Genomic DNA, 17,208 nt, shown 5'->3' with positions numbered 1-17,208 from the left:
TATTATAGATCAAATATAGCACATGCTAATCTGAGGGGCCGTGACTAATCTGCCTCATGTTAATCTTAGCATGGGGTGTGTATATCTGTGTTCTGCACAGTAATGACAGACGGAGCTCTCTCGGCTGCATGAACTCACTGGCTCAACCTGACTGACACCTTCACATGCAAAAACTGTGAAAAAAGATGTTCTTAAACAGTATTTTGATCTTGTTTTACTGTAAATCATCCTTACAACAAGAACAATTTAACTTGAGAACTAAAATTAAGATGAGTATATATTAAGATTAAGATTGAATATATATCCAGAAAAAATATTTGTAAAAATCCATATATATATATATATATATATATATATATTTTTTTTTTTTTAAATATATATTTTTTCTGGATATATACATAATAATATAGTGATTAGGAAAATGTGTTTCTGCAGTGCGTGCGCAAATAAACTGCACACACAAATAGTACTGTAAGCTCCATGTCAATCATCTATCAAAAGCTGTTTGCTAGTTTCAGGATCATACTTCCTGCTCTTCTGATTGGGTGGGATGTTTTCTGGTAGTCTAAGAAGCTGATTGGAACGCATGAAGCATAATCCTGCTATAATTTTAATAACGTTCCTGTTCTCTGTCAAACTCGGCCGTGACAGCATAGTTTCACATATTACTACTCTCAAATACTTGTGTGTATGTGTGTAGACATTACACAAGATTATATAAAAGACCCAGTTTAGGCGATGACAGTTCAATATAAAAAGCTATAAGTGATGACCACAGGCATTTGAACAAAATTTTCTTGATGGGTGAGATGGAGCTTGACATCACACACAAAAATACACTCATTTGAAGTGTTGTGCGTCAATAGCATTTTTTGTTCATAATATACCAATTAATTGCCTGAAGGTGTAGTCACATTAGTGAAATTTAACCAAAATTTTAAAATGAGCAACGATTGAAAATGAGCAAAATCTGCGTGGGGAACTTTTTTGCCCTCATGCATAACTCCCGATCATGACTCGATTTCACCTGCTAAATTTCACAGAGCAACGGTAAATGTGACCGCACCTTTATTGTTGGAAATGTAACCTATTAGTGCAAAGATATGTCACACACACAAACATGTAAACACATGGGTTCACTCACACACACACACCTGCTCTGTTAATCTCTATGATTTCCTCCTGTGCAAGAGGACAGTCTCCTGCCATGCTTCCAGAGACCACCATACTGCCCAGCACATTACCCATGATCCTGTGTGGCGAGGCAGTGGCCATGGCCAGGGCATCTGGCTTGCAGTAGTTGGGCGATCCAGGCTGCGGAGCCCGTGGGATGTGCTTGTTCTTCTTCTTGGGTAGCTTCTGCTTGGCCATTGCCAGAGAGTAGTACATGCCGAAGTTGTTTACAATGACGGGCACAGGCATGGCAATGGTCAGCACGCCCGCCAGGGCGCACAGGGCACCAACTAACATACCAGACCATGTCTCTGGATACATGTCACCATAGCCCAGTGTCGTCATGGTGACCACTGCCCACCAGAAGCCGATGGGGATGTTTTTGAAGGTGGTGTGGGCGCTTGCCGTGGGGTCGGCGGGGTCGGCACCGATGCGCTCGGCGTAGTAGATCATGGTGGCGAAGATGAGCACTCCAAGAGCAAGGAAGATGATGAGGAGCAAGAATTCATTGGTGCTGGCACGGAGCGTGTGACCCAGCACTCTCAGCCCCACGAAATGGCGCGTGAGCTTGAAGATTCGCAGGATTCGGACGAATCGAACCACGCGCAAAAAGCCCAGCACGTCTTTCGCTGCTTTAGAAGAGAGGCCGCTCAGCGCCATCTCCAGGTAAAAGGGCAGGATGGCTACAAAGTCGATGATGTTCAGCGAGCTCTTGAAGAACTCGGCCTTGTCCGGGCAGAAGATGACACGGGCGAACACCTCGATGGTGAACCAGATGACGCATACGCCCTCCACGTAGGTCAGCCAGTTGTCAGTCACTACCTCAAACACAACCTCCTCCCGCGTGACGTTCCCCACCGTCACATTCTCTGTCTTATTGTAGATGGTGTTGAAGGCCTCGTGTGTCTCCAAGCAAAATGTTGAGATGGAGATGAGGATGAACAGGAGCGAGCCGAACGCCACATACTGAAAACGGAGAGAGGAAGACACAGAGAGAGACAGAAAGACACAAAGAGAGATGAGAAGATGAACACATTAATATTATACAGTGAAATCAGTGAGATCACTATTGGAATAAAGAACAGTTACAGTGCTTAAAGCTGAAGTGCGTCATTTCTGTGGCAGAACTGGAAAAATGATCCCAGTCTGATCTAAAACATCATCAACATCATGACTTTTTTCATCCTTAGCAAACTGCTGTTCTACTGTAGATAAGGAGTCTTCGACAGGGGCTCTGCCAATTATTGTTTTATACCAAACTAAAGTTGTGTCCCAAATGATGTACTATACACTACATATTTTTGGAAGGTTATTTTCTCGTCCAGTGTCAAGAGTCTGATAACCCTTCCCCTTCTGCTAAGGAAAGCTGCGACAGTAAAGTGCATGAAACCATTCCACACTGTTTTTTTCAGTTAAATAAATGCATTGTCCAGTATTTGAAGTGCACTTTTTCTTGTTGAATTTTCAGCATGAACACACTACTCACATTACTATCAAATGGCATAGAATAGTGCATAAGTTCATAAATTGGGACACTTTTACTTGTTTTTGTAAAAAAAATGAACACGTGAAGCTGAAATTCGACTAAACATTTCATTCTTCCTCCCACATTAAAATAGACTATGTCAAATTTAAATGTAACAATAATAGTTATTTTAATGACTTTAAGTACCATAATCTATGTGAATGTATCAACATCATACAACACTTGTTATTATAGACCAGGGTTTAAATGCAACACTCAGTTTAAACTATATGTAACGGAGAGTCCCTGCCTGGTCTCTCAATACAACAAAGGGTCTTTGGCCTGAAAAAGACTGAATAACCCTTTTCTATATAGTTTTCTAAATCCAATGGCATGCCAGACTTCCCATTCTGTGCTTAACGCTATAAGCTGTTGGAATCAGGTACACAAGCACATGGAAAGACCCTTGAAAATAAAATAGCCTACATGACAGAATAAGCACTGCTGCTGTGATGCAGTTTGGCCCACTGCAGAGGTCCTTCACAATCGGAAGGAGATGTACTACAGATAGAGGGCGCCAAATACTACAACAAAAACAGCAAAAGTGCTCTGAGAATAGTGGGAATGGTGTGAATGCAGCAGTCTCATTGACACGCTGCACTGAGGAGACACCACAGGGGGAGAAGATGGGGTAAAGCAAACTTTGTGAGTAAGACGCAGAGAATGGATGATGGAGGCAGAAAAATGAGAAGAGATGGCATGTATACAAAGACCTGTAATGGAAGGGGGAAAGGGAGAGAAAAAATAAATGTATATTTAGAAATAGAAAGAATTTAATTAATAATTATTTCAGTCCACCTCAGTGACAGCATCCATAGTATGATTTTTTTTATGTAGCCCGTCATTACAGACATTTATTTGGAAGTGTAGGTGTGTGTGTGTGTGTGTGTGTGTGTGTGCGAAACTGCTGCTGCTGCCATTCCCCCTCTGCAGTGCTCACATTATTCTCCCCACTCCCCGCTCCTCATTTCTCCCCCTCCTCTCTGTCAGTCCACACTTGCCCCTCCTCCCTTTACTGGGGTAAACCATTCTTTTTGCAGAGGAATAGCTGTCCACCTCCTTTTCTGCCTCCAGTCTTCTGGCTCCTCTGCACTGACAGTCCACCAACCCTGTTATCTTTTTTTTTTTTTTTTTAGTCTGTGGCTTTTCTGCAAGTTGCTCAGATGTCCCACACATTTCATAAAGACATGGCAGACATTTACACGACAAAAATATTTTTCAAAATCTGTGTTTTTAAATGCAAAAACTAAATGCATTTACATGAGAAACAAAAAGTTTAACTTGCTCCACCTTTTTGAGTAAATATCACAAAATTTTGTTACATTTATAATATGGAAATAATATGGAAAAAAAAAACTTGTCAAAGGGGTTAGAAAAACAAAAAATAAACTAAATATTTATTATCCGAAAAGAAGACTATCTTCATCCCCATCTTGTTTGTTAAAGTTTCAATGAAACAGAAGTATGGACAGATTTTTTCTTCCATATTGTGACGTACATCCGAGTGAACCGAATTATGTTAAAAGGAAAAAAAAAATTAGGGAGGGTACTTGGTTTCATCAGTTGTTGACTGGATTTTGAGATGGGGCTGTTGTGCTCAAATGAATTAAATATTAGATTTTGATTAAACATTACAAAGTCAAAAAAAAAAAGAAAAGACGAATACAAGAAAAATACATGGATTTGTTCACAATAAGATCTATAATGTGCATTTACAAAACAGTTGAATTTTCATTTTATGTTCTTTTTTTTAACTGTGTTTTTATTCAACTTTGTATAAACATACCAATTTACACATAGCATAGCATTTTAATATATTAATACACAAATAATAATAATAAAAAAAAAGATAAATAACCATACAAAGGAAAGAAAAAAAAAAAATAAATAAAAATAATAAGGAACCGTTAATAACTTAAACTAAATACAAATAACTACAAAAAGCCCCTGACAACATTTTAAAGGTCAAGCAAATATGTTTCTATTAGTGCCCTGTTCTGTTGGAAAATGTCAGATTTCAACTGTAAATCTGCTGTCATTTTCTCAAATATATATATCTGATTCAGTCTCTGTGTCCATTCTGTCAGAGTAGGTTCGTGCATCTTCATCCAGTTTACAGTGATTATCTTCCTAGCTGCCATTAATAATATATGTAATACAAATAGTTGGGATTTACTTAACTGATCTGGGGGGAAACCATCAAGCAGAAAAAATACTGGGTGCATCGGTATGTCACATCCTAAAATTTGACTTATTTCCCTTTTAACCCCCTGCTAATACACTTGTATTTTAGGATATTCCCAAAATATATGAGCATAGTCCCCCACCTTCCCACAATCTCTCCAGCATTGCGATAATTGTAAAGAGCTATCAAATTTGGCCACCACCAATGGAACTCTGAAGAATCTAATTTTCAACTTCCAGTCAAATTCCTTCCATATTTGACTGCTAATACCCTTATGACAGCTGGCACATATATTTGTCCACATCTCATCCTCTATTATTTAATTTCATGTTCAAAGGTTTTTTTCAGTCTAGATGCACAGACACACCACTTTGTTACCACTTTTCATACCACCTTTCAGCACCCTTAAAAACACAATAACACGTGAAGAAAACAGATACAGACAAACACAGTTACTTAAGCATTTGAATTAAGACACCTAAAAAAAAACGTTTTAAGGACATCTCTCAAATAGCTGCAGTCAGGTCAATCCTCCCATGACGAACGAGGAGCAGTCAAATGAAGGACTGAGGCATCCTGGGAGAATTAACTAATTCCCCAACCCGATTAGCATGAACTAATTTAACGAACCCATCTTGTCGTGCCCTCAAAATGCTGATGAGGAACCCGTTTGTGTGTCAAGCAGACATGCTACCACGCACAATGTCACCACTACTCTACACGTTCTGCTCCAGATACAAGCGAGCTCCAATCTCTCAACCTTTGATCACAACTGGGATGTTTTGATGGTAAAAATAAGATATCATTCTAATTTGACCAGAAATCAGTTTTCTTTATTATTCTGGAGAGGAAAGTAGGAGAATGTTGCTAAATTAAATGCAGCAGAGCATAGTACAACATAAAATGGACAAGATCATCAATGAATCAATTTAACTCTTTTTGAATGGCAACAATTTCTGACACAAATGGTTCCATTTATATATATATATCTTAATTTTGCCTACACCTGAATATAGTAGGCCTATCTGTCTTCAAGCCAACCGGTAGTCTCCACTCATTTGCATAATGTTAAACTACTCTCAACGTTGGCAGACACTCAACACATTCACATCACCAGAGTTCACTGTCACTCAAGTGACTAAAACTGAGATGGTCCTCACTGCAGAACGCAAGATCCAGGGGGCAAGGTTGGATCCAGATCCAACTCCTCCCACCTTACATATACCTAAACCTACCCGTCTCCACCCCCTGATCCCTAAACCCACCCATCTCCACCCCTAAACCTACCCATCTCCACCCCTAAACCTACCATCTCCACCCTCTAGATGTGGATCCAACCCCGCCCCCTGGATCTTTGTTCTGCAGTGAGAGGCTACTGCTAAAACTGGCCAACTCTTCGTAAATGAATACCTTTCAGATCGCTTTCACACTGCATAAAACTTCATGAGTGAACGCTCCTTTATGCTTGAAGGACACAAAACCTCAGTGCTTATGCAAGAATTAACTTTTTCTTGTATCACTGTAGTCTGGCTCCACAATTGTGGAACAAAGTCTAAGGGCATCACTGTTTAAAGATTTTGAGGATGAATAAGGACTCTAGCAGGAGAGACTCTCCTGGAATGAAGTAACTCTTCACCATAATGTCTTAATGCCACTCCTGGGAGTGTGGACACGCTCCTAATGGCTGTTTGCTGCCCGCAACTCTGCTCTTGTTCCTGTATTCCATTACAAGATACTCTAATGCTATGGACATGCTTGTACCCATCATGACCAGCTTTTTCTGTAAGAAAGGTTGTGTGAAATATGACCTCTTGAGACGGTGCCTGCTGACTCGATGCTGTCAAACTTTCTAAGAACATGTTGAAACATACCAGACAAAAAAGGAAGATAAATGACTTGCACATACTTGAATGTGTGTGCATGCATCTAAATGTTGTGTCCTAAAATCAACCTACCGAGACTTAATGGTGCATAAGACACAATATCAGAACCACAGGATAATGAGAATGGATTTTACACATTGGAATGAGTGTACAGTATAACCATGACTTTCCCTAGCACACCAATCAAGACGATCATCTAGGTTTAACATTGAATTTCACACTCTTCTGGGCCCTACATATGACTGTGGCTGTAAATGTTCACATTCTCAGATTGAAATTTATAGATGGAACAGACTCATGCTGGAGTTCTGCAAAGACTTCAGATGACTGTCAAAAAATGAATGTGCTAGAAGCTGCCACTATGAACTATAAGCTCATAACCTGAGTGCATTCTTTCATATGATTCTCATACACCCAAAAAAAAAAAAACCATATAATAGTTTTGCATACAGATTACAGAAAACTATTAGGAGTTTTTAATGTATTTTTGTATATATATTATTTAATTATTATTCATTGTGATATTATTTTCAGGATAATTAAGCACATTTTACCCTCAAAATCTCATTATTATAATAATCTGATATTGTATTTCTTAATATTGTTTAATCATAATTACTTTAATATGTTTTTACTGTATTACATTAAAAAATAAATCAATTGATTTTTTAAGGCAGAAAAATGTCACCATATGTATAAATACATTATATATGATTAATATATTCATATTTTTTCATGGTGCAGTAATTATAATGAGACTGTAATAAATAAAATATATAGCAAATGCATCATTAACTGTAAGATTCCCAATCATTTCAAGTACTAATTGCATTTTTTATTTTTTACTATATAGGAGCATGTTCAACACAACAAGACCAAGTGAAAGCCCACACTCCATTTAGGATTAGCACAATCATCATGTTTCCCCAGAAAATTGCAGGAACTGTTCCAGAATGCTCAGGAGAACCTTCACTATTACTTGGCATGAGAACGGTCGAGTAAGTAAGCAAAGCGAGCTATTCCAAGAGGAGCATTTAAGTGTTGCTTTTCCCAGAGACACTGTGTCAGCTCTGTGGGACATGCCTGCTAGATTTCTGGAGGAATTGCCTGCAAAGCAAATACTAAAAAAACATACTCTAGCAAATCAGAAGGCCTGATGAGATCAAAAACCAATGCATCATGTCTTACAAAACAACAATATTTTGTTGCATCATGCAGAACACTGTACAGAACACAGAACTGCACATTCTTTGAAGCACGAAAAGTCAAAGCTTTGGTCTCAGATCCCTCTGAGCATTTTTTTTTTTTTTTTTTTTTTTTTTTTTTTTTTCACACTGAGCCAACACATTCATTCCTTCCAGTACCCCCACCCCCCAAAAATATGAAAAACCTACTAGTTATGTAATATACATTTTGATTCTGAATGAGGACAGCATACTTTCACTGGCGGCCACAGCGAGTTTACTGACAAGTTAAAACCCTCGACACGTTACTGTACCATCACTTGTTACAGTGGAGTTCAAAGGTCTGAGACCTTGAATATGAATATGGGCAATGTCACAAATTTGTACATTTGAGTAGTAACCTAGTAATAGGGGGCTTCAGCAGCATAATCAAAGCTGCCAGTCATGTTTTATGTTCAGTGTACAGGTGCTTCACGATGCCATAGAATAACCTTTTTGTCAAAATGTTTCCATAAAGAACCCTTTAACATCTGAAGAACCTTTCTGTTTAACAATAGGTTCTTTGTGGCGAAAGAAGGTTCAATTCAGATTACAAAAAGGTAAGAAAGAGATGGTTCTTTAAAGAACCTTTGACTGAATGGTTCTTTGTGGAACCAAAAATGGTTCTTCTATGGCATCGCTTGAAGAACCTTTTGAAGCACCTTTATTTTTAAGAGTGTACACAGAACATGTTCTTGGGTAAAAAAAATTCAACAATTTAAACTTAACTTGACGTACCATACAAAAAAATGGTGCTCAAGTGTGCATGTGACAAAGGTGCCAGTGTAGCTCATAGTGCAGAATCATACATTTTTACAATATAATGTTTCTTTGTTTTAAAATTTTCTAAATTCAAAGCTTTTGGTCTGTTTGAATTTTAAATCCCAGATTTTTAATGTGGCCTCAGTCTTTTTGACCACACTGTACATCAACCATAAACACTGTCGCACTGCACTTCACATCTTGTCTCAGCCTGCATGTTGCTGCACTAATACTGCACCACAGATAAGAAAGTAACTACTGAAATGAATGGGAATGATCCACTCCATAGTATGCAAAGCTAAAACCACAGCTGAATAATCTTTTTCTATCATTAATAAATCATCTACAGTTGGTGTTTATGAATATACATAGGCTGTGGGCTAAAAATAGAGGTCTAGATTTGTCTGGAGTATTGAAAACAGAAGGCAGTCTCTAATAAAAGAAGCAATCTGGCCGCAGTAGCACAAGTTTAAAGCGCAGATGACTAGAGAGGAGATGTGAAGTGGATGCAATAGACGTGGCAGATGTCATAGTTTAAAGATCCAGAACTCTATACCATCTTTCACATCCCTCCACCACTCATTTTAATATGCATCTACAAAAATGTTCTGATCTTCTCTGATCTCTCAGGAGAAAATCCCTGCTTTATATTCCAGCCATTTCTGTATCCTCATTCTCTTCACCCGCCTTCTTCATCTTTCTGTTTTTTTCTCAGTTCACATCTTTCATTAGACATGGAATGACCTAATTTTTATTAGCACTGTGCAGTACACCATAAATATTACAGACCACACTGTCTCACACACAATCATCACAGTTTGCAGGACTCCCATTTTTCACTTAATCATGTTGTTTGTCATACTCTCTGTTTTCTGTATCTCTTTTCTCTGTCCATTCCTCTGTTCCTGTCTTCTTGCATCAGGAATAATGAACACAATTGCAAATATCAAGATCAAACACACTTAGCATCAAATGCTTGACCTCTCAGGCTAAAGATCACTCAGCGTAATTTCCAAAAATTAAGATTTTGTTTTACTCTTGTCCCAGAAGCAGATTTTCAATTTTAACTATGCAATTCTATCACAAAAATATGATAATTTATACAAAGAGTGGAATAAGCATAAACCATTTCAATATATATATTTTTTTTTACACAAATTACTACTATTCTCCTTTTGTGGTGTCAACTCTACGACCAACAAATTTGTATCCAATAAAGTTTTCTTTAAAAGTTAGTGTAGCCTATTTAATCACCCAGACAACAATGTCAGTGAATAGCAGCTTGAGATGATATATGACATGTGACAAAACTAAAGACAAATTAGGTAAATATCACTTGTGAACAAAATGTTTTATTTATGCCTGATTTCCAATTTTTGTTAAATTACGCAAAGAGTGTCAGGGATCTGGAAGGAAGACCCAAATGCAGAGTGAGTAACAAGGGTTGATTTACAAGACAGACAGATACAAAAGGGATAGTGAGGTGCGTAGGTGAATCAACAGCAGGAACACAGGGAACAGAGATGAGGCAGCTAGGGAAGACCGCTGGAACATCAGAAATCAACTGGCAGATGGGGAAGACCAAGCAAGACACCATAAAGCTGAGTTCAGATAGGCTACTTGATGTCCGCAGACTCTGAAGCAGACCAGGTGCCAGACAGAAGGAACCAGTGGGCAACAAAACAACAAGACAAGACAGGACAAGGCTCCACAAGAACATAAATTAATTCCAAACCAGGCAAGGGGATAGACAAATCTAAAAGAACTGATAAAAATAATAAAGTAATACAAATAAAAAGGAAATGATTACTACTAAACTAACACAAATAACTTGAAAATATCAAAAAAACAAACAAGAAAACAGGGCTAAAAGAGCTAGATTAATACTGGAATCAAACCAAAAAGTCAAGAAAAGACTAGATCCAAAAAAAAAAAGGAGCAAGACTAAAACATAGAATAACAAGGGACTAGAAGGAACAAATACTCAGCCACATCCACAGACAGAGACAGTGAGGGTGAGAATGACTACGAACCGGCAAAGATAAGAGGGCAAGAGGAACTAGGGAGGAAAGCACACGAGGAACAGGTGAGCACAATTAGACCAATAAGGTCTAGACAAGGGCTAACAAGAGGGTGTGGTAAAGGGGAAATGAGGAGGGACTAGAAGGACACATGGCTAACAAAACTAAGCCATGTGCTGAAACACAAGACATAGACACGAAAAACAAAAAGACAAGACAAACGGAGTGTCAGGGCAGAACCCTGACAAAAAGGGTAAAAATAGTGTTTCATTATGTGAATTTGGATACATAAAATGCTAGGTATGAAATAAACCTTAGTATTTTATTCTAAAAATGTTTAAAATGTCCTTCCCACCACCGCCATTTCCACCACAGAATGTATAGTAAAATGCTATTGGTAGTACTAAAAACTAAATTCTAATTTATTTTCCACAAAGCCAAAGAAACACTCAGTAGCATGTGTTTTGCCTCTAAAATGGTACAGTATATGTCAGGAGAAATACAATAATCAAAAATGGTAACAGTAAGATTGTCCAAGAAGTGACATAAGATGAAATTGAGAAAAATACAAAGAAAGGAGCAAAAAGTATTTGTCAGTCAAAGATTTAAGAGAATTAACAAAAAAATCGAATAGGGAAGTACAAGCATGGAACAGTGAGAGAAATACAGTAGGATTAAGAAGAAAAGAAGCAGCATTTCCAACAGAAGATTACAACACACTATTAGCATCAATTAACTGGGATGTATAAAGCCCTACAGACAGGTTCATACTAATCAGAACCCGGTGATGCATACGTGACCTAACTATGCCACAGAGAGAGTGATACTAAGACAGGAAAAGAGTGTGAGAGAGAAAGAAACTAGCAGAAGCAGGACAGCAACAGAGAGTGAGTACATCAGAATTCATCAGGAATAGATCAGAACAGGGCTACATAGGAATGGTAATTCAGAAAAGAGAACAAGCAGAAAAAAACCGGCCTTTATCATGTACACAACGGGAAAAATGAAAAGCAGAATTCAAATCCCAAATGTACAACACACTATTGAGTCAGCTCACCTGCTCTCTACAGTGTAACAAATGAATTCTGTAGCAGCCATAAAAATAATGTCATTGCTAAATGTTCAGACAACATTGCTATTTTAGGTTTACTGCACATGGATGCAAGTCCCATTGTGTTATTTTTAAGACATAAGCAATTCTGTACAGTCCCAGCTAACACGTTGTTCTCTAAATGTTAGCACAAAAACGTTATGCATACATTGTTCATGAGACCTTTTTTCGGAAACATTTTATTTGAAAGTTCGTCCAACATTTCTACTGCTTAAGTTCCCATAATGTTTGCAAAATGATAAAATGGAATGTTCCCTTAATGTTTGCATAACCCAGAAAAACGTTTTTAAATATTAAAAAAAAAAACTGACATTGAACATTCAGAAATAATGTTTTCATAACTTAATGGAAACATTATAAAAATGTTATTTTTGTTAGCTGGGGTGACTGCTTCATGTTTCACCCCTAAAGAAATCAAGACTCCATTCATGGCAGTAGCCTTAAAAAGTGTATTTTTTACACGGAAAGGGGACAATTCATATTCCAAAACAATTTTCCATATACTGCAACCATATACTGTACCTTACTACCCCGCACATTAAACAAAGAGTAGTATTTTCAAGAGAACAGAGAGACACAGTAAAACGGACTGAATCAACTTCTGTAGGAAACGTTCAACCCCATAAATGTTTCATTTGAAGTTACCTGAATGGGACACCTTGTAATATAAGAAAATGGAGAAGCTTTATGCATTAAAACTGTAGCATTCGAAATTATTTATACACTGTTAGTTCATTTAACACAAACAATACAGATACTTTACATTTAAAGAAATAATTTAGTTGAATTTTCATGAAGAGTTTAATTAGTTTTTTTTTCGATGAGTAAAACAGGCTTTTATGATCCCAAACATCTGTTTGACTTAAAACAGAATCTGTTTTCTTGTGCACCATACAGTAAATAGCATGTAAGTGTGAATATAATCACAGAGTGTAATGGTCCGTACACTCTCTCAGGTCACATAGCAGTTGTCTGTTTCTGCTCGGTTTCAGCAGCGACTAGGAAGTGTCCAGCATTAGTGCACATGTTGCTGCAAGCCACAAATTCTGCAGTAACTGCAGAGATATTATTAGAGAATCAGACAGAGAGAAAGAAAGATGGAGTGGAACTAGACACTGGGAATGCAGAGGATGTTTGCACGGTAAGGTTCATATGAAACAGCGCCCTCTTTACGTGAGAGGTGAAAGTGCAGGTCTCTGAGGTCTGACATGGGAAAACTGAGGCCCTGCTGTTCTCCCCATACAGCGCTCATGTTTCTGCCTGTGGTTGCTCCCTGCACCCCAGGTCTGTTCTATTCATATCCAGCAGCGCTGTGTGTGAGAGCGAGAGAGAGAAAGACAGAAATCCTGCGCTAACCTCATCTGCTATATGCCAGTGCACTGCAGCATTTGCCTGATGCCACTGCACATATGGACAAGAATATTGTGGATCACATATGCAAAATACAAAAACACATACACAGGTGAAGACATATTAGGGAACACAGAAGAGCAGTCACCTCTGTCACACAGGGTCATGTCCAGCATTATTACAACACCTTGCTGGTGGCAGATACAACAACGCCAGCAGCTGTGCAACATTCATGCAGCAAGATAGTAAAAAGCTTAGACCTCATATATTCTACAGGTAAAAGTGTGTATATTTTTCCATATAAAGATATTTGTACCTTAAATGATGATTTTAATGCATGAAATTGTTAAATAAGCATTACAAAATTAGGAAAATCAAAACAATGTCAAAAATAGTTTAATGGGTGTCTGTTTATATTTGTGACAGAAAAAAAGCTGCTTACTTTTAGAAAATCATTGTTAACCTACAAGCATTATCCATTCAAAATTCCCATTATACACTTCATTGAGTACATATCAAGCATATAATGTTGACTGAATATGTTGCTTCAGAAAACGATGAAACCTTATGGCTGTCAAGCAATATGCAACAGAAACTAATCTGAAGAGTCTTAACATCTTTGAAGATTCTGAAAATATGTCATATTAGAAAAAAAGGATGATATTAAGGGATGAAATTATTTAGACTGGCATTTAAAAATCAAAAACAACATTTGAAATTCTTCACACTTCATATTCAAATTCATAACAGAAATCAAAACTATGTATCAAAGCACCTCTAAATAGACATCAAGTCCATTAAACCTGAAACAAGTTTATTTATATTACTTGACTTTAATGTGACAGAAAAAAGCACTTACTTCTAGAAATTCATTGTTCACCTACAAACACTGTCCTTTCAAAAACATTTTACCACACCATTCACTTTATTCAGTAAAAAGAGGCCAAAAACACACACAAAAAGTCTATCTCTGCCGTCCTTCTTTACTTGAGGGGCTCATGTTTATGATACATGAACATAAAATGCAAACATGTAAGCACGCATAGTTTGGATAGTAAAATAAATAGACTTAAAAACAGGAAAAATATGCTTAATATGCCCAATAAAACTCACTGTCACTTGATCAAACAAATACAATATTTATCTTAGTATTTATCTGTTTGGCTGGTAAATCACTCTTCTGCTTTTGTTCAGGTATTAACAAAATTGTTAATTTTGCTATTTAGCCTAAAGGTGCAATTCACATAAACTCACACTGAAAAAAATGTTTAATTCGTCCAATTAAACAATTTTCATTTAATTTAAGTCCAATTAAATTTGTCCAATTCATTCAGCTCAAGTTAAAAAATATACCATTATATCATTACCCTAATTTTTTTTAATTGGATGAATGAAACATTTTTTTCAGTGCAGCATATTGTTGGCTCTGTGACAAATTGCTTTTGTTCCTCTGTCGGATTGGTTAAAAGTCTGCTAAATGCATAAATGCAAGTAGAAATTTATTGACAATGGACAACTGACCTTTTTTGCCCCGCGAAATTTCACTGAAAATGATGATTGTACCTTGAGTCACATTAATACTGTTATATACTGTATATTATTAGGTCTATGCATTAATAAATTTCACTTCTGGTTGAATACATTTGCTTCTTGATAAACACTTTTGGTACTGCGTTGGCTTCTCCAATATAAAATCTGGATCCTGAAGCAAAAGCAGTCGAGAATCACTGATCTAATCAAGTGCATACACATCATAAACACGCACACAAGTGCCTCTCGGGGGGTAATCGGTACCACTCAGTGCTTGCGGCTGATCACTGCACTGAATCAGCATGAAAAAAATCAATAGGATCATTTAAATAAAAAACAAAGAGTGGTGGAGAGGATTTAATTATAAATCAATTGATAAATCCATCGACTAAAAGCATCTCATTTAATATGTCAAAAATGTGCAGCCTTCTGCTATACGCATTCCAGAGGACAAGCAGCGGCTTACTGGACAAAATATCATATTTGGCCACTAATATAATCTGCTAAGCAAGCATGTTAGCGAGACAGAAAGGGAAAGGTAGCGAGGAAAAAAGGGAGGGGAATGTGTTCTGGAACATCACAGTAATGTATCGCCTCAAGCCCTCTCCCTCTTTTGCCTTACTGCACCATAATGACATGAACCAATGGATACCCAAGGTGAAAAACAGATAGAGGAGGGGCCCGAGAAGAGAAATGGGTGGGAGAAAGTAAAAGAGATGGGAGAGTGGGATGCTGAAACGGTTGCTTGCTAAAGAGAACCCATCCATAATGCAAAAACAACCTATAACCGGCATCAGACCCACTTTGAGTGTGTGTGGAGAGATGCATAAAGGGGTTAGGGGGTATGATGATGGAAACAACAGAAGAGCGCAACACTGATGAAAAGACATCAAATGAATGTCGAGGGGGAGATGGAGGGATGTGAAACGCAGAGGAGGGAACGGGCGATACGGGGGGAGGGGGAAGAAGCGAGTGGCATCTTGTTCTGCTGTGTAAGGAGCAGCTCTGTGCGCAGAGCACCGATTGGGTGGGAATTCTATGCAGTGGCTGGTGTGGAGCTTTGTAAAAATGACACGGACACCTGCCAGATCCTCCTCCTCCTTCCTGCAGCACACTGCCGAGGCTGCATAGCACTAGGCTGCCAAGCTGAGATCCCCCCTATATCATCAGCGAGGCTCTGGTGCAGGGATGCTGGGAGCCCCATCTCACACAACAAGCAAGCACTTACAAACACCTACATGGCACAATGATATAACAGCCACAACTGGAGGGATGAGAAAGAGGGTATAGGGAAATAACTGGCAAGGACGAGGCTCTATTGTAGCATATGTGAACAAAACACTTTCAACCATGACTTCTTGGTGCTCACTGCTATAGACAACCACTGATCTACATTGAAAAAGTAATAATAATAATATTTTGATGTAACCTAATTTGTCAGGTTGAGTTAGTCAGATAATTTTTTTTGACAAAACCAATTAATTTAGATGTAACCACATTAAGAATGATTTTTTTAGCTGAAAAATTTCTGAATATACAATTTATATAGGTTAACCAAAGTTAACCAAACATGTCATTTCTGGTCAACGTACATTCATACCTAAAGCATTAGCTTATGTTAATGAATAGAACCTTATCGTTAAAGTGTTACCAAAATTGTTTTGTCAAATAACAAAACTTCGCATGGTAGCATCAAAAATAACTGGTTTTATACAAATCAAAAACATTTAAATATTTAATATGACTGAATCAAATGTATTGCTTTGTTGCAAGAACAAACAATTTTTTTAAAAGCCAGGTAGATATTTATCAGGTAGCTTTAGTCCATATTCACTGAGTGATTCAGTTCATCTGAGTGATTTTCAGAAGCTGATGTAGGGTAAAACTCTATTAGGCATCTCTGATTACCATAACACATGCAGGATTGCCTCTTGCTGTGAGGTGTACATGTGTGATGTCATCTTCTACGGAGGCCATATTGCTCATATTGATCTCTCACTGTCAGCTGAACTGCTGAGTGTACATGAATGAGGCTGTGAGAGAGCATGTATATGTGTGACAGTGTTTGATTAGATGGATAATGTGATTAACTGAGGAAAATCAGAAGATGAAAGATATAAGACAAGACAAAAAAGTGGACAGAGAGAGAGAGAGAGAGAGAGAGAGAGAGAGTACTGCCGCAACAGCCATCTGGGATAAGAGCAGGACAAGCTGTGCTCCACCCTCAACCCATCCCCATGTCCCTCTCTCTCAAGATCTGGCAGGACACCAGGGTGGGGAGAAGGCCAGAGCCCTGGAACCCCAAGGAATCAGCATCTGGTACCTCCACCAGCCAGAGAAAGAGAGAAAGAGTAAGAGAGAATATGTTTGAAAGAGAGCGAGAGAGAGAGATAGAGAGTAGTTTTTGTCTTAAATATATCTACATCTTTTAAATACATTTTAAAG

General features: G+C 37.9%; 1 protein-coding gene across 13 annotated transcripts in view; it reads right to left on the bottom strand.

Annotated features, from left to right (window-relative positions):
- Window positions 1-17,208, bottom strand: part of kcnc3a (potassium voltage-gated channel, Shaw-related subfamily, member 3a) — a 59,311-nt gene that overhangs the window by 23,101 nt on the left and 19,002 nt on the right. For 12 of the 13 annotated variants that reach the window (XR_001634757.1, XR_001634759.1, XR_001634758.1 and 9 more), the window contains exon 3: window positions 1,155-2,139. Coding sequence is in view for 10 of the 13 variants with exons in the window: in XM_016492903.1 (XP_016348389.1) it covers window positions 1,155-2,139 (985 nt within the window). In the remaining 3 variants the exon portion in view is untranslated. The remainder of the gene's footprint in view (window positions 1-1,154; window positions 2,140-17,208) is intronic. The other variant, XM_016492907.1, reaches the window with a different exon arrangement.

This window comes from Sinocyclocheilus anshuiensis, unplaced genomic scaffold, assembly GCF_001515605.1.
Source record: "Sinocyclocheilus anshuiensis isolate Anshui unplaced genomic scaffold, SAMN03320099.WGS_v1.1 scaffold1694, whole genome shotgun sequence".
In the NCBI taxonomy this organism is placed as follows: Eukaryota; Metazoa; Chordata; class Actinopteri; order Cypriniformes; family Cyprinidae; genus Sinocyclocheilus; species Sinocyclocheilus anshuiensis.
This window is presented reverse-complemented; position numbering and strand designations above follow the sequence as displayed.